The sequence below is a fragment of the Ursus maritimus genome, unplaced genomic scaffold, assembly GCF_017311325.1.
Source record: "Ursus maritimus isolate PB19 unplaced genomic scaffold, ASM1731132v1 scaffold_3, whole genome shotgun sequence".
Taxonomy (NCBI): Eukaryota; Metazoa; Chordata; class Mammalia; order Carnivora; family Ursidae; genus Ursus; species Ursus maritimus.
The window spans coordinates 15,966,335-15,984,942 of record NW_024425563.1 but is presented as its reverse complement, the minus strand read 5'-3'; the positions used below and the strand labels follow the sequence as shown (position 1 = coordinate 15,984,942).

Here is an 18,608-nt window from a genome sequence, read left to right as displayed (position 1 = left end):
AGGTTGCAAAGGGATTTGTATTAAAAATAAGATCATCATCTTCGAGACTAATACTCTCCTGGCATCTGAATCTTTGAAGCTGGAAAGAAAGAAAGTGCACTCATTTATAAGTCAAGACCCCTAGGAACTGACGGGTCAGGCTCTATGCACTTATGAAAAGCCAATGAATTAAACAATCCATATCTAAAGTACTGCTCAGCAATTCTGCCTGGGTCACTGATTGTGTTGCTCTTCAAATTGATTATTTCCAACTTCCTCTGCTCTTCCTGAACATTGATACCCTCCTGACCCTACTGTGAGCTAGTAGGCTTGTTGCTTGTTTCACTGAGAAAATAAAACTCATCAGACTAGAACTTCTGCTTCCCCCTAGTACCCAAACCCCCAACTCACCTGCCTCTGTATCACTCCTCTGCCTTTCCTGCTCCGTACTCCGCAGAGCCCGCCCCCTACCCTCCAATGGGCACTGGATCCCATCTCTACCCATTCAAAGGCAATACCCTTGCAACTGACCCTCTCTTCTGAATTGAGTTCTCCCTCTCTAGGAAACGGGTCCCATCAGGAGAGACAACTGTACTATCTTACAAAGTAGAAAAAAATCCTCCCTGGATTCCACGTTCCCTTCCAGCCACCATTCCATTCTCTCTTCCCCTTTATAGCTAAACATCTAAAAAGAGCAACTATGCAGACTCACTTCCTTCACTCCCATGTGCACACGTGCTCATTCTATTCACCTTCACCTTTTCACTCTTCAACCTCTTGTGCAGTGACTATTAAGCACCCTCTGCCCAAATCCGATCACTAGTTCTTAGCGTGGAATCCTTACTCTACCGCTCCCACTCTGGGGCATCTGGCAGAGTTCTCACTGTTCTCACATAAAACATTTTCCTTCTCTTGGCTTCCATTCAACAAGCTTTGTTTTTTCCGTAGCTCACTGTGTGCTGCTTCTTGGTCACAGTGAGTCCTCTATATCTCCCCTACCTCTATTTACCAAGTTGCTCAGGCCAAAACCACAGAGGTTTTTGGGAGAATTAAATTATGGGACAGGAGTAGAAATGTTAAGACATTTCCTGGCTTAGAATCATAGTGCAATGTAAGTTAACTATTATTTTGACTTATTATCACATTTTAAATAAAAAGATAAATATACAATGTAGACAAAAGATAGGGAAGAACAGTAAAAGAAACTAAGCACAAAACTCTGGATAAATGTCAACTCATGAAAAAGAGGAGAAGGCAAACATGCTCACAAAGGGATGGACAGTGCCCTTCAGAGAACAGACTGACATCATTAACTCCTCAGACAGATTTCAAAATGGAACACTTACCTCCACCAAGTGGAGGCCTAATCTCTATGGAACAACCCAGTTGTCAACTTGTTAAATGAGGGGGGGAAAGATTCAATTTTAGATGAAGCAATCAACGGAAAAAAAAAATCAGTACTTACAGCACATTCATGAAGCAAAACGCACTTACACAATTATCCAATGTTCACACTCATTATGCGTGATGCGTGTGCTTTAAAAACTTCACCAAGGAAATATGTCAGGAGGAAAAATGTTAAACCCTAGGTAATTTCTATAGGGCTAAACATTTATTATAATATAGTAATTCTTAGGAAATACCTAGTTTAACCACTGCATAGAGCAGATAAGGCAACCCAAGCCTGAAGAGGATAAATGTATTGCCCAAGGTCGTACAACTAATTAGTAGTTAGATTGGCTTTTCTCATTCTTGCTTTTATATCCCCATCCCCTTCTTTAGTCATTTAAGTGATGTTTGCTAGGAAAATACATACCTAATGTTTCCATAGCCCTACTGAAATGCTTAGCACATGAGAAAAAACCTCCAGTGAATCAGGGACTATTTCTGGTTTTTTCCCCCACCACTGTTTGCTAACAATAAGCACCCAATAGTTTTGTACTGAATAAATGATATTGTCATTTTAAATGTACCAGTTTCACTTCCAATCTACCATCTAACGTGGTACCTAGCATATAATTGTTGCCAATATACAGTTTTTGGAAGCGTGGGTGCATCTGAGTGAATGACTCCACTTCAACGTATGTATTAAATTAAATTCACTTGAGGTCAAATATGGAAACTAGAAATGATGAAAACCCCAGTGATCCACCTGACCCCGTTTGAAGGTGGGCTATACTTAGTGACTCACAAAAACAGCATCAGGAAAGGGAAAAAAAATGAGTAACTTTACAGTGGAGAAACTTAGCAAATAAAACCTTAACCAAGTGATCAGGTTACTGTCATCATGGATGTCATGTGAATATCAGGTAAGTCCTGATGTAATGGGACAAAAAGGGGACTTTACCTCTGCAGTACTTTTTTTTTTTCAAGAATCCATAACTCCACACTAATCATAAGTTAAACAATAGACAAAGCCAGATTGGGGGATAGTCTACAGGATACCTGGCCAGTATTTCTCAAGACCTTCAAGGTCATGGGGAAAAAAAAAAAGAAAGTCTCAGAAACTGCCACAGACCAGACAAGACTGGGAAGACATCCCAACACAATGCTACGTGATGTCCTGGATTGGATGCTGGAACAGAAAGCCCAGAGTTTAGTTAGTACTAATAAAGCACTGTCAGTTTCTTTGACAAAGGTAGCATGGAAATATAAGGTGATCAACAATAGGGAAAACTGGGTGAAATGTATACAGAAATCCCAGTAGAATCTTTGTAACTTTTTTAGAAATCTAAAATTATCCCAAAAATAAGGTTTTTTAAAAAGATGTATTTATTTTATTTTTAAAGATTTTATTTACTGATTTATTTGAGAGAGAAAGAGAGCATGAACAGGAGGAGAAGCAGAGAGGGAGGGGGAAAAGAATCTGAAGAGACTCCATGCTGAGCACAGAGCCCCAGCAGGGTTCAATCCCACAACCGCGAGATCATGACCTGAGCTGAAGCCAGGAGTAGGCTGTTAAACCGACTGAGCCACCCAGGCACCCCTGGATTTATTTATTTGAGAGAGAGAGAATGTGCATGGGTGGGGGGAGGGGCAGAGGGAGAGGGAGATGCGGGGATCGCACGACCCAGCCATCATGACCTGAGCCAAAACCAAGAGCCAGACACTTAACTGACCGAGCCACCCAGGTGCTCCTAAAATAAGTCGAAAAAAAAAAAAAATCAGTGCCGAATACCAGATGATGCACATAGGAGGCTGTCTTAGGACTGAAGAGAGCAGTGTGCAGATATCTGGCCAGACCACCAAATACCAGTATTCAGTGCTTACACGTCTCACAGGTTTAAATATCCTGCCTTCAGGGCCGTCTCTCGCACTGGCAGACATAATACATGTAAATTAAGTGATTAATTATGTTCTCTTCCCATAACCTTCCTGTGGTATTTATCAGTGTTTTCGATGCTGTTTTTGAAAGTGAGAAAGTGAGTTGGAAGGTGGGAGCACGTGTACTTTGCAGTGAGAGCATGCGTGGAGGAGGTCGGCTGGCTTGGGACCTGCAGACCGACCGCGGGGCAGCCCGCGTGACCGTAATGTGTCTTCAGCAACAGCACCCACCACCATCTCAGCTCCCGCTTTTGGAGAGCACGGTAGCGTGCCAGACTTGGCACCCGCAGTTTCATCTACGAGATTACATTTCACGCTCTTAGTTTATGAGGCTGCGACGATATTCTCATTTTAGAGATGAGAGGTATGATCACCAGAGAGATGGATTACTTGGTCAAGGTTGCAACTGTGATTCAAACACAAACATTTCTGACTCTGCCACCACATCAGTAAATAAAAGACAAGGGAATTCCATTCAAGCAACTGTCTAAGACACACTCCTAATATCGTTCATCTGTGCCAGAGAATAATTGAGATATTATATATTATACGTTATATATACTTCTAAACATCCATATAATTCCCATTACACTGAGAAAATGTAAAAGAGTAGTTGAACACTACACTTAATATACAACAAGGGTTAGTCCTCTCCTACCTTTGTAGGCTACACCTATTTTCTATTAGCTCCAAACTGGCTTTTGCTTGTGTTTTAGGGCCTAGACCTGTATGAATTATCAGGGCAATTCAAAAGCACAGAGTAAGCTCATGACAGAAGTCAGAAGTTTAGCCTGTTTATGTGGGATAGAGTTAAATCTTGGCCAAGATCAAGTTACTCTAGATATAAAAATACATGTTGTATCAATGAAACTCCTTTGGAGTTAGAAATATAACAGATTTTCAAAAACTAACTACCCTCAGCCTAGACTATATGATTATGTGCTGTATTAAGTACTCATTTATATACTTGATTCAGATTATGGGAGTAAGATTCTGCTATCATTATGGATTTACTTTAAGGAATTTTTTTTAAACATTTCTCTTTACGTTCTTTTAACCTGAATAGACTTTCCTCTTGGACACCAAAACCATTATCTTGAGGGTTAATAATTCATAAAGCCAGTAATGAGAGCCTAATTATCTTAAGTAAGTCTGAAATTTATCGGCAAGCACCGAGGGAGGGACTGCATAGACTAACCCTCTTTATGCTATTATTTTAGGGGGAATACCCCCAGGCGAATTGGAGCTAAATGGAAGGGGGGTGGTAAATCTTTGAAATAGTGTAGTCATCTTTTTCTATGCTAAAAATAAGCAAGGTAATTAAAAGGGCTGCCATCCTGTAATTACCAAGAAGTCCTGCCTTACGGACGGAAGTGGGGCTTTGTTAGACAACAAACATTCAAGCTTGTAATCTAATACGAATAATGATTCAGACACATAAGCAAGATCTATTAAACAGGGATGGCAAACAGCCACATGCTGCCTGGATGAGTCACTCAGTGTATCATCCAGAAAGGGAACTAGTTCTTTTAAACCCGGTAACGCAGCACTGCTCTGGTTTAGGGTTTGTATGTTCACAATCAATAGACGGCCTAAGAGGATTCACTCCCTTTGGGATGCAGGTCAGAGTGCAGTCCTCAAAACCCTTTTATCTAGATGGTGTTCTATGCATTTTGTTTAATTAATGCTTCTGAAATAACAGATCTATTTTGGCACTGTATGTCACATATGGACTTGGACTGGTTCTTGTCTTTATACTGTTTGAGCTCTGCCAGCCTTGCCGTGACTCTGTAGTTGGTTGCAAGTTGGAATCAGGCAAGAGAGTGAAGCTAAGAATCAAATACATAACCCCAAAGGACAAACTGCCCTGGACAACCACAGTTTAGAAGCATCATAACTGTGTATTAAATGTGGAATGCCTGACTTGGCCATCTTTACTTCTAATTAACATACTGTTTCCTTCAGACTGAAATCTTTAGAACAAGTTAACTCCTTCATTCCCTCTTTGAGTGTTTCTTTGTCCTTCTGAGATCCAAAGACACTGGTGAATTTGCTGGATTTATATTTATACCAAGTCACCTCCCCCAATTTGATATAAGAAGTTTCCTTACAGAGAAGTTTTATCACATAAGATATGATGAGTAAAGCACTTGCCAGGAAATGTCATCTTCTTGTAAAAACTCAAATCACAATTACCTCTGGCAATGGTGGACAGATAATGCCAGGGAAAAGATAGAACAGATAATTGAAATCCACCGATAAGCCTCAAATCTCATTTCAGCCCCAAATTTCAAATGCTTCCCTACTCCCAACTGACTTTCTTCAGAGTCAATGGTAAGCTGAAAAAATATTAACTGACTTGAGATCCATTCTTTCCTTTTTAGTTTTCAAAAATTGTAAGCTATTTGTCTATAAGTTGGAAATGAGAAAGGACATAAAACACTTTTATAATAAGTAGCCTTTCAAAGTCAGTTTAACTCACACTATAGCTACACCTCCCAATGCAAACATGTATGTCCATCATGTTATGAGTTAAATAAGATTTTGTGCTAGTCTGTCACTTATAATCTCATTTATATTAGAAAATATAATGGGTCATTTATAGAAGGGAGAAAAGCAAAAGTCCAGGGAATTGCTCCATTCCCACTTCAAACTTTCCCAAACAAAGGAAATGAGAGAGAAGAGCAGAGAGGGGGAAGGCAGGCGAGAAGGCAGAAAGTATTGATGTTTAAGGAAAAGAACACCGAAGGGCTGAGGAAGCTGAACCTGCAGATAGAATTGAGAGGAGAAATTTTGCACAGAATTCTCTGGGTGGTTCAGTGGTCGGGCTACCAGGGAAATGGACCCTTGCTCACTGCCACCTCCAGATCGGAAAGTCCCCACACTCACCCTTGAGACTGACCCTGGGTTTCAGAATTTCCATCCACTGAATCCCCACTCCGGATCACAGGTCCAGAATCAGAGCTTGGAAGTCCTTATCACTAGAATGTGTTCCCTCCTCCATTCCCACCAGTTTTAGCTATTTGTGTCTTCCATAACCCTAGGTCGGTCCATATTGGAACCAACTGGGCGTCATAAACTTATAAACCTCTGGTTCTCCATCAAACTCCTGTTCTGTTGGCATCCCTGCCTGTACCCTCGGATACTGGTCTTGATCTTCTCTGACTTTACTGCATTTGACTACTGGCCTCCATAATTGTGACAGAGCCCAGAACCCTAATATCTAACACACCTGCAGTCTTAACATCTTCTGGACTACTTTACCTGGTTACCTCATATATCATAGTACAGATAGGGATCTAACATAGTGAATGGAATGTAAAAAGTGCCCAATAAATACTGAACGATAGAAAAGATGAACTAAAAATCAGCTATGCATTTAAAGAACCATATGAAAAATATGAACATTGAGAAACATTCATATGTGGAGTCGATTTAAGATTTCAGGAACAATGGCACCTCATCAATTGTGAATTACTTTATCATGACATTGAGTATTCTATGGGCCTCTGACATTTATGCAATCACGTAATAGCTGGATGTGTTGGACATGTCTTTGCAGATAACTTTGTCACACCTGCATGAAGAATGAGGACAGTATTTGGTAATGGAGACTCCAGGAAGAGACTTGTGCTGTCTCAAGAGTTTTCTAGACATTATGATACCATATGACATTCGCCAACTTTCTGCTTTCTCATCTTGGGTAAACCTGAGACTGAAGTGGTTAATAAACCAAGAGATCCTAACTTGTCCTCTTAGCATAATAATTTTCTTCTGCTGTTTTCCTTTGCCCAGTTCCATTTTCTTCAGCCCATAAATCATCGCTTGGGCTTCGCATGGTATATGCTTCCCTTCATTTCCCTAACCATTGTTTTCAGACACAGGATGAATCTATCCATCAACCCAAGGAGGATCAACCAGCTGAAGATAGGGTGATCACATGATATCAACTAGGCACTTCCAACTTACAAGCTTCCCGAAGTTTCTCTTTGTCATAGTGGAATCCTTCATAGTCTTGTAAACTGATTTTGTTCACCCGGATCCTCAGGCGGTCTGGGACAGACTGGGGACTGCAAAACAAGAACCAAGTAGTCAGACAAATGAGAGAATAGAATTGAGAGTCACATGCACCTGGAAGGACTAAAGGCAATAATGTCTCTTCATGTTTGGAAGAAAAAGTTCTCATTCAAACCAGAATTGTAGGTTCCTTACCAGAATATGGCCATTATCTGAAGAATACATCTCTAGAAACCTCAAGTTTCTGGAATTTAGGTAAGAACATGGAAATAGGCAGAAAAAGCTTCTGGAAGCTACTCCTATTCTGTTTACTATTAACTTATTAAAAATTCTAATAAGATCATGTGTTTAGTTCCACAATAAATGAGACACAGCCAATCTGAAACAGTGAGACATAGCATAGAGCTGTAAAAACTGCTCTAGGAGAATATGCCCCTATCCACCAAATACAGCAGTTTGACCCTCAGAAGAGACAAAAACAATAAACAAAAAAACCCTCTAAAAAGCAGACCAAGAATTGAGAAAGCACAGGATTGAGATCAAAATACCTCTACGTACCCCAACAGTCTGAGAGCACCTCTCAAAGTTTATGACAATAAATGCTGCCTGTGATGGTGATTTTGAGTGCCCCAAAATGATGAAAAAATTTTAAAATATGTATAATGTACCTTCTTTAGAAAAGGAATGAAGTTGTAATTCATTTTAAAAGAACTCAATCCAAACTGGGTCAGGATACATGTTAAACAATTAAGAGAGCGTAGCACCCAGCTTTCTGAAGCATCCTGTTCACTCACAAGATGTCCTTGGATTGTACATAATATTTTCAAAGTAGTTTAATCATTGGCATTAGTTGAGTCAAACAATTTTTCATCATCACCACTATAGAGCAATGCATTTCTTCAATGTATTAATATAACACAATCCTGGACACTTGTCCTTCAGTATTATCTTATACTTAGATTTCATTGGTTCAGATAATTTTAGCAAATACAGGATGGCTTCTCCTTTCTTGTGTTATGGGATAAAAGTCACTATTGACCAAAGTAGAAAGAACAGCATTACTCTTCTATTCGTTTCAGTAAAGAAGGAAAGGACTAGAAGAGGGAAAAGGGAAAGAAAGGGAAGACAGAGTTGGAAGGAAGAAGAAAAAGATAGATGGAAGGAGGGAGTGATAAAATATTGTCAGGATACAGTGACCCCTACCTCAAACACACACATGCAACTCTGGAAGGAGGAAAACATAATTTAATCTCATCCTCTTGCCTAATACCTCATCTTAGGGCAAAGTATAGTAACTCCGTCCATGTAGAGTCCCACTCTAATACCCCCCAAAACAACATATAGATCCATATGGATACATATGTGCACACCCATACATAATTCCCTTCCTCCTCTCTCACAAAGATATTTAGATCCAAGTGCATAAATTCTAGAAAGAAATGGTAGACAAATAAAAATGTCTGAGGTTGACTGGGTTAAAAACTCAGCCAATATGAAATGACAAGATGGATAATTCTGAGGGAGTTTTGAGAAGACAAATCAATGGACTAGTCCATTCAAAGTGTGTCTGTTGGGTGTCCAACTTTGTATTGGGCATTGTGCTGGACATGGGAACAGGCATTGATAAATAAAACGGGTATAAGTTGTGATGGGAAATAGGATTTGAAGGCATGTTTTGCCTGAAATATCACATGTACCCTTACCATCATTTACAGACAGGGAAGCTGAGGTTTAGAAAGGTAAAGTGATTTTATGGTCACATAGCTACTGAGTGGCAGAACCGGGAGCTGAGTCTTGGACTCTTCATTCATTGGTTTCATGCTTGTTTTATTATATGATGCCAAGAATCCCATGGATGTGACAGCAAAACCATAGATCCAGAATTAACAATGTCAAATGATCTTTATATGGTGTTCAGACTCTTATCAATAAACAATCAACTGGGGGAGAGGTAAGTAAACTGTGGTACGTTGAAACAAGAGAACACCGGGCAAATATTACAATGAGTGTGTAAATCTATATTTGTTTAGAGGTAAGTCTCACTATAACATTGTGAAGTGAAAAAAAATCACGGAAAATTATATCTGGAAAGAACTTCTTCATGTAAACTGTGGAATTTCGGCATTTGTTTATGTACACAAGTGTTTGGAGAGAATGTTCAGCAAGCTATCCCAGGCGGTTATCTCTACGTAATGGGATTTAAGGATTATTTTACACCAAGCATCATCCTTTTCAGAAAAAGATTTTAAAATTATGTCAATCTGTAAATAAATGATAACTCAGAACCAGAGGAAAAATAAGTTACAGCAAAGAATGTCAGGTATTAGGTGTGAGTAGATAGGAAAGAATAGGAAAGAATTTAAGCCATTAACAGTGACCATACAGTGTTTGTACCAGATGCTCATCCCAAAATTAAGGCGGGTCTGATCCTTTTATTTTCAAGTTCACCCTAGTGACCCGAAAAGATTGTAATTAAGAAATATTTCCCCACAAACACTTCAGGTAAGACGGAAGCGGGAAGCATAGAAGGTGGTGGCCCACCATACCCTCTGATGGGAGATGGGGAGAACAGAGGTTGAAAAAGCTCAACTTAATTACACTTTGAGATGACAGTAGGTCAATTGACAGTGAGCTTTAGCATTCTCCAGCGGGCTGAAGTAAGACCTAGTTCCAGCAGTAGCTGTAGAGTAGAAAATAGGATTCAGAGAATGACTACAGACCAGTCCCTGTACGCCTTTCCCCAAGGAGCTCCCCACTCGCCAACCACTGTGTACCGCCTTTCTCATGGTCCATCCGTGCCTGCTTCCTGCCCACATGCTTCCACCTCCCAGCTTTGTGTCTGTGCCCAGCAATTCCAGCCACACAGTGTTGCCTCCTGAGCCACAGCCTCCACCAATCTTCCTTACAGGTGGTACACCATGGACATACAACAGGAACTGTCATTTGAATGGAACTTTCCAGAATCCAAATGAATTCATAAATTATCTCAGTTCATCTCCAGAGCGATCGGCTAGGCAGGAGACGAGAAAATGCAGACTCAGTAACTGCTTGGCATTCTCCCCCATCCCACCTTCTTATACACTCATTCTCTCGCTGTCAGTGCCCATCTGTTCCTGACGACCTGCAACGCATCCCACGTTCCCACCAGCAGCAGCCTGCTTAAACCCACTCTTCTGACGAAGGTACCTGGTGTTTGGCCTGCTATCAAATGTCGGGGGTCATCCGCAAATTTTAGGGCAATCACGGGGTCCATGATGGGAATCTGCTTTGAAATCTTTTGGATCCTGGTGTAAAGAGTAGGCAGCTCAGCAGAGTGGAAGAGCTCAGGCTCTGAGTCAGATTGCCTGATGTGAAGTACACTTCCTCCAACTACTGGCTAACCAGGAAACCCTGTGCTTCAGGGTTCCTCTTGGGTAATGTAGAGATAAGAACAGGATCCACTTCCCAGAGTTACCAGGAGGATTAAATGAGTCAATACAGAAAAGTGCCTGGCACATTGTAAGTACTCAGTAGACACTAGCTACTATCAGTATAATCATCATTCTGAAAATCACTCCCCTACATAAGGTTCTGCTAATAAACAACAGCATCTGCTGCTGGGGAGCGGAAGAAGTTTAGGGTGTGTGCTGGGACTGCCCTAGGCCCTTCTGACCAGCCGCCGAGCTTCCTCTCAGGGGAAACTTTCTAGTCTGAGTAGGGCCATCATTCTCCTGGACCTTCTCCCACAGGTATTTTACAGGCCAAGCAATGACATGAACACAGACAACTAGAAGGTGGGAAAGATAAAATACACAGATATTAAGTGAAAGCCAAGTAATTCAATTGTGTCCCTTTATGTCAAAATATATTAATGTGCCATTAGTGGCTGAATGGAGGTGGACGATGACAAAGCTGTTCCTTGGAGTTTGGGGAATAGCAGTGCCATTAGTTTTCTAAAATTAGATTTTCCCAAGAAAGTTAGTAGAGCATAGAAGAGATGAACATCCTGGATAAAAATGAATCTGCCTCCATGCCAACATCTACCACCAACTATTCCGATACTGATGTAGGCTCTGTAGAAGGGGTTCTAAACCAGACTTCCTTGGACTCACTCAAGGTTCTGAAAAGGGCCTCAGCAATCTTGGAATTCCCTTTGAAATCAGGACAGTGACCTCAACCTATCACCTCCTCACAAATTTCCTCTGAAATGTCAAGACTGAGTTTTTTGTGCATGTTGGAAGTTCATGGCTCTGAACGTAACTCCCAAATGTCCCCATGACAACTCCCTCAAGAACTACCATAAAGCATCTCATTAAATTCACACACTTGGGCTCCAGAACACACCTTCCCATGTTCACATTACACATGGCTGTTACCCTGAGATGCAGGGGAGGGGAGAGGTGGATCCCCATCTAGACAACTCCCAGAACACTCACTGCTATTCAACTGACACCGTCCTTACTACGAAGTTTTCTCTCAGTCCTCGTAACACACTCTCCTCATGCCAAACTTCTCACATGGATACCGCTTAGGGACGAAGAGAATGAATTGGGGGCTTTTGTTCCCTAGGGTCACCTCAAGGCCAGCAACACCCCATAATTTCTTCTTTTCATTGGAAACATGAATCATCTGGGAATAATATCCTTTAATATTAAGACACTATAACACAGTGTGTAACGCAAGACACAAACTCAGAAGAAATCTTAGTTCCAATCTGAACTCTGTCAATTAATACATGTTTGACATTGAGAACTCTGAAGTTACCTTGGCTAAAGCATTTTCTGATTTGAAAATGGAACTGATGAGAGAAATATGTGAGCAAAAAATGAGAAAACCCATGTAAGGCAGTTAGCACATCCCTGGTAAATAGTGTTAAGTAAATTGTTGCTATATTTTTATTAAAACTCTGATGCTTCAACTTCCATAAGCCTCTTTTTAAAAAATTGAATCCCAGATAATATCATACCGGAAGCCAGAGTCACAGCTCTAAGTAGCAGTTAGAAGATACCAAACCCTATCAGAATGACAGTTTGATGACACGGTCGGGGGGACAAAGATCCAGAGTTAGGTAGCTATCTATAGCCTGTGGCATGAGAAAGCAAGTGGGGGCCGTGAATGTTTGCAAGATATCTTAAAGATACTAGGAATATAAATCCTCATTCATGGTACAGGAGGCCCTTAAAGTTATATAATTACTCTACATTTTGTACTTTGTAAATGTCCAATTTTCATTAACATTTTTAAATGCTTCAGGGTAAGGCCTGCCCCTTAAAACGCTCATGTAGACTCACTGATTCTTACGATGAACTATAATTTAACCAGGAATTTGCTACTCATATATAAAGAGTTAGTTTTCCCTTGCAAGGCAGAAAACATCACAACTTTGTCTGCCTTTCTCCTTCCAGGCCTGATTTAATAGTGATGCATTGCTTTAATTTGTTTCGAGCAATATAAACGTGAGATTCTACCTGATCATAACCTCGATGTAATAAAGTATATTTCTAACCAATCTTTAATAGGATTCATTTGAACTGGCCCTTGTTTTATGAATGGACTTCAGTGTGAAGTCATAGCACAAAAGACTCTTTCTTTTCCTTACAACTCCGGCACCTAAGAGTCTGGCCCACGTTGTTTACAATAAATGTTTTTAAACAAATAAATGAATGAAATGCAGGAAAGCTGAATTCCTCTGGGACAACGCATGGCCCTTTAGCACAGTTTGACATCATCTGAGCCTTTCCATAGCCATTTTTCTCTTTGTGAGCCCTAGGGCAAACCCTGATTGGGTTGTCCATTTCTCTCCTTTTTCCATCCAGCTCTCCAAGATGTGGAGGTAAATCCATGCTGGATTATACCCCTTCGCCTTTTATCTCTAGGGGGATCTGCACAGATAGAAAAGAACATACAGGGGCGCCTGGGTGGCACAGCGGTTAAGCGTCTGCCTTCGGCTCAGGGCGTGATCCCGGCGTTATGGGATCCAGCCCCACATCAGGCTCCTCCGCTATGAGCCTGCTTCTTCCTCTCCCACTCCCCCTGCTTGTGTTCCCTCTCTCGCTGGCTGTCTCTATCTCTGTCTAATAAATAAATAAAAAATCTTTAAAAAAAAAAAAAAAGAAAAGAACATACAAATGGTAGATGTCCCTACCAGAAAAGTATGTATACCATTTCAGGACTGCCTGTTCTTCAATTAAATAACAATGAACCAGAAACACTTAAACCGCACCACATCCTTTCATCAGCTATCAAGCTGGGTCTTATTTAGATATAATTATACTCAATAGCTTCCTTAGCAACTTCCTAGAAATTGCTGCAATTTACCCTGGGACATTTTCAAGCTGCCACTGACAATAACCTATCCAAAAACACATCCAAGTGGGCCCCTTTGCGTTGAGCAGTAAAACCAAATTGAACCAAAGCTTCTGAGCAGAGATTTAAAATGGATTTCTGACACCTGCCGAGTTCAGAGAGAACTCTTATAATTCAGTTGTCTTCTGCCTGGAGTAGAGAACAATGCCTCCGAAATGTGAAAAAAATTTTAAAGGAGTTTTTGAATTTGGAACCAAAGATAAACCAAAATCACATTAACAGCAATCATGAGCTCCCACTGTCCGACATGTTCTTCCAGAGAAAGTACTTTTTTTCCCCACTTGCAACACTGAGAAGTACTTTTAAAGGTTGTTAATTCTTTTTCAATAGACATTGTTGGGGTTCCCCGGGTGGCTCAGTTAGTTATGCATCTGACTCTTGATTTCGGCTCAGGTCATGATCTCAAGATCCTGAGATCAAGCCTGGTGTGGGGCTCTGAGCTCAGCAGGGAGTCTGCTTCTCTCCGTCTCTCTCTCCCTCTGCCCCTCCCCCCACTCACACTCTCTCTCTAAATAAATAAATCTTCAAAAAAAATACTCTCTCTCCCTCACCCTCTGTCCCTCCCCCACCTCTTGGGCTCACTCTATCCCTCTAAAAAAACAAACAACAACAACAACAACAAAAAGTTAATGAAGTTCTTGACTGAAGGCATCCATTTGTGAGGTGGATAATATGATATGTCATAGTTACAAATTATCTGAGACCGCTCTCCCTCTAGATCTCCAATAAGATAATGGAATTAAAGCATTGCAGAGTTGGAGAAAACTTAGATGGTCACTAAGTCACTACTTGCTATCCCATCTGATGGTCTATTACCCCACGATCGCATCTATGGCTGCTCCATCTCTGCTTGACCCTCATCGAGTGTGGAAGGTACAGGACGGAAGTGCCCTAGTCTTTGTTTAGATGACCCTAAGCATTTATAAATTCTTCCTAAAGAACCTGTATCTCTCTCCATAACGTACTGACTTTTCTTCTACCATTCGGGTCGGAATTGGGTTTGAAGTCACTGGGATAATCAACTACAGACACCGATGGCAAAAGAATGTAAACTTGAAACGCCAGACCTCGAAGCCTACCCAAGAAACCATTTGCCGACTTAATGGCTAAGAGATTAAAAAGAGGTTTTAAGTTCCAAATATTAGAAACTTTTATGCAATTAGTGGAAACAAAAAATTTTTTAAAGTGTTCTGGAGATCTTCAAATACATACTGCCATGCACATTTTCATGCTTTCTACTGAAATACATTTTTATGTTTCCGAGATTGTAAGAAATGAACACGCAGCAGAGTGAAATTAGTATGTGGTCATTACACACTGTCTCTTGTGCTGGGCGTCGGCTTCCCGGCATACAAAGGAGAAGCAAAGACAGACAACTAGTAGCGGCTTCACTCGGGAGCACCTGTAAGCAGCTTGGCGAGTATCGCAACTTTGTTTCTGCTTGAAAGGAAAAGGAACAGGCCAATAGCCTTGGTCAACACTTCAAGTTCTCCTGACCATCTACTTCTTTTCGCAATAATGAACATCACAGCTATTGTTGACTCAGCCATCAACTCAGAGACTTTTATGTGGAACCCCCCCCCCACATATACATAACATTACCACTTCTGGGTACTGGAATCATAGATCTATTTTTTAAGTTACGGACCCTCAAACTTTCGTCTACATGAGATCACACTGTGTCTTCACCTTCTCCTTTCCCTTTACTCATGCTCATTAAATCCACTTCTCAGTCCACACTCAAATAAATCCCCCCTTCAGTAGCATTCCTCATTCTGGTTAACTCCTGAAGCACTTTTCTCTGGATTTCAGTTCAATAGACTCTCTGATTTTCCACCTGCTCCTTCTTTCCCTCCCCTGCTAGTCGTCTTTCTTCAAATCGTGTTCAAATATGTATGCTTCTCTACCCCCTCTGGGAACACCCCCACAGACCAAGCTACTATCATCTTGCACCTAGACTGAGTGCTGTAGACTGAGCAGTCAGTGCGAAATGCAAATGTGATCATGGCATGGTGATTTTCCCCCCATAATCACGAGCTCTTTGAGGACAGGATGCCCAGACATATCTATCTTTGTTAAGCCGCTGCTTCCCATATGGACTTACTAATTTTGAAATGAGAACTATTTTCCGTGACAACGAACCACATTCTTCATCCCACCTAATCCTGCGAACCACATTCTACATCCCACCTACGTAATGTGCATCGCTGGCCCCATGACTGGATGGGGACCAGTCAACAGAAATCAGTTCAAGGGAAAAATCAATTCTCATTACTAAACAAACAAACGAAAAATAATCTCAATGCTCATGCTATCCTCACAGATGGGGTTGATCCTCTGGTTTATCTCTGGTTAATACGAATGGAGAAAAATTTCTACTTATCATTAGATATCACCTACAGGCTTAAATCTCCTGAGAGTCTCCTGTTCTAATATTTGCTGAATTGGCAAGTAGAGCTGACACCCTTTCAGAAAACTTATAGGAGCTTCAGACCTTAAGTTCCCTCTTCTACTCTTTTTATACTGTTTTATGTTGAAAGAGTATAGGAGCTGGACAGATATCATGATGAAAGACAAAGGAAGCAAATACCTCCAAGAAATACAGAGGGATGGAAATCAGAGGTAGAGGGAACACGCATTTTTATAGAATCCTGCAAATTCAAACTGCTGAATGAGGAACAGTTGGAAAAGGAATAAGAACTCAAGGCTACTCTTTCATCACATCAGGCGAGAATCATTTCTACTTCATGAGGTAAGTCGATTGAATGGAGGTTTCCTGGCTATTAAAAATGACTAAAGATTCTATCATAAAATACTAATATGGGCTTTTAGTAGCAGAGCCTGCAGTGGCTTAGAGAATTCTTTTGCTTCTCTGATTGTACAGAGGTCCATTAATTACCACCTCCAGTGGAGTAAGGCACCACTGGGCCTGAGCCAATGAGACAGAAGAGGATAATGTTACTCTCAAACCATCCAACAAATGGCTTCAGATCTCATGTGCTCAGAGAGAGAGACATTTTTTTACTTCAGGTTTCAATTTCTATGTATCAGACAAAAGGAAAACCTAACATTTATTTGCTATTTAAACGCTAACCTCTTCCTTTGGGTTTGCAATAATAAGCTGTTGGAATATCCTGTTCTTACTTGGAACTGATAAAGAAACTGACTTTCTTTGCTGGAAAGGTGTGTAGAGCAAGGACTGGGATTTGTATAGTTTAAAAAGTGTCATTTCGGGGCGCCTGGGTGACTCAGTCGATGAAGCGTCCAACTCTTGATTTCATCTCAGGTCATGATCTTGGGGTCATGAGATGGAGCCCCAGGTCGGGCTGCACGCTCAGTGAGGAGTCTGCTGGAGATTCTCTTCCTCTCCCATTGCCTGTCCCTCCACTCAAATGCTCTGTCTTTCTCACATAAATAAAAACTCTTTGAAAATATATAAGTAAATAAAAATTAAAAGTGTCATTTCACAGAAGAAAACACTGTGGTCCTTCACATATATCATAAAGGACTAAATGAGGCTATAACTACTGGCAAATTTCTCATCTTCTAGTAACCCTATGCACTTTGATGAATAAAGTGGTGGCGTTTTGACTGAGGGTAACATTTATTTAAAAAATACAACCCTAGAGTACATGCAATTTTAAAATATTTAACACTTATTTCGCCTCTGATCCTATAGGAAAAAATTAAAATTGAGATTTTTTTAAGTAAAAATAACCAACAAAGCAGAAGCCAAAAATGCATGAGGCAATAATGGCGTGAAAAATAAACATGGCCATCTTATTAAGGTGGAGAGACGTAACCTGACTTTATTTGAGAAAGGATTGAACACATGAATTACCAGATGTGTTCCTACTGAAAACTACAGAGCGAAGGAAGTAGTTCTGCCTCCCTAGGAAACATGCTTGGTAAGAACAGGATTCCATATTTGGTTTATATCAAGAAAATAAAAAAGTAAGTATTGGCCTCATAATAAATGGCATTACGTAAGAGGCACTTCCTTAAATGGTTTCAGCTTTCTATATAAAAAGTTTTACGGAAGGACACAGATAGTTTCTTAAAATCTGGATATTTAAGAAAATTCACAAAACCATTTTTCATATTAGGTAATTAGCATTTTATGGTGTTGCCTTCTGACTCCTGTTCCCCTCCAAGTTGACAATGGGTTGCCAAGGCCTGGAATACTCAGTGGTACTGCATCCGGTCCCGGAGAGGAAGAGGACACCACTTCTTTCCTATTCATCCACCGATCCCTGGGGGAAAGTTACGTCCCCCCACTCATAGCACAGATGTGCTCCTGCTGCCTTGTGCTTCCCTGTTAGAGACCCACGAGCAAATCAGAGTCCCCAAACCTGACTCCCCTGTCCAAGTCAGTAAATTTAGCCAGTTAGGCAGAAACTGTCCTCACCATTCTCTAATCCCTAATCCAATGACCAAGGGAATTTTTTAAAAATCATTCTTCTTGTTGGTGTCAAAGATGGACAGAACAAAGACACCTTGCTAGAACAAGACTTGTAAAAATCATATAATTCATCCTTACAACTACTAATCAACAAAAATAACTGTGAAACTTGATAGTAAACTTGAGAAAAAAAAAAAAACCTCCTTAAGATATACCTTTAGTGCTAGACTAATAAATTCCTTGGATAATGAAGGGCAACACAAATTCGTTGAAATATTAACTAGTTACCAAAACTAAAAGGAAAATAATGGAAGAGAGAAAGAAAAGAATGGTGTCGGCTGAGAATGTCATGATAGAATATGAAAATAATTCAGGGTCCTTTTGCTCGTACATTTGCTTGTACATTTCCCTCTGTCTTTGCACTTAGCACATTACAGAGCAGGCCTCTACTGAAGAGAGTGCTTTAACATTTCATAAGCCAAGACCCTCTCATCAAGGAAACATTTGTTTTACTTCGCCTGAGCAACAAAATATCATCAGA

The 18,608-nt window shown here is 40.6% G+C and overlaps 1 protein-coding gene across 1 annotated transcript in view; it reads right to left on the bottom strand.

Moving 5' to 3' along the window:
• Positions 1-18,608, bottom strand: part of DGKI (diacylglycerol kinase iota) — a 414,447-nt gene that overhangs the window by 107,560 nt on the left and 288,279 nt on the right. The window contains 1 exon segment of the mRNA XM_040643960.1: positions 7,273-7,373. Coding sequence (XP_040499894.1) covers positions 7,273-7,373 — 101 coding nt within the window.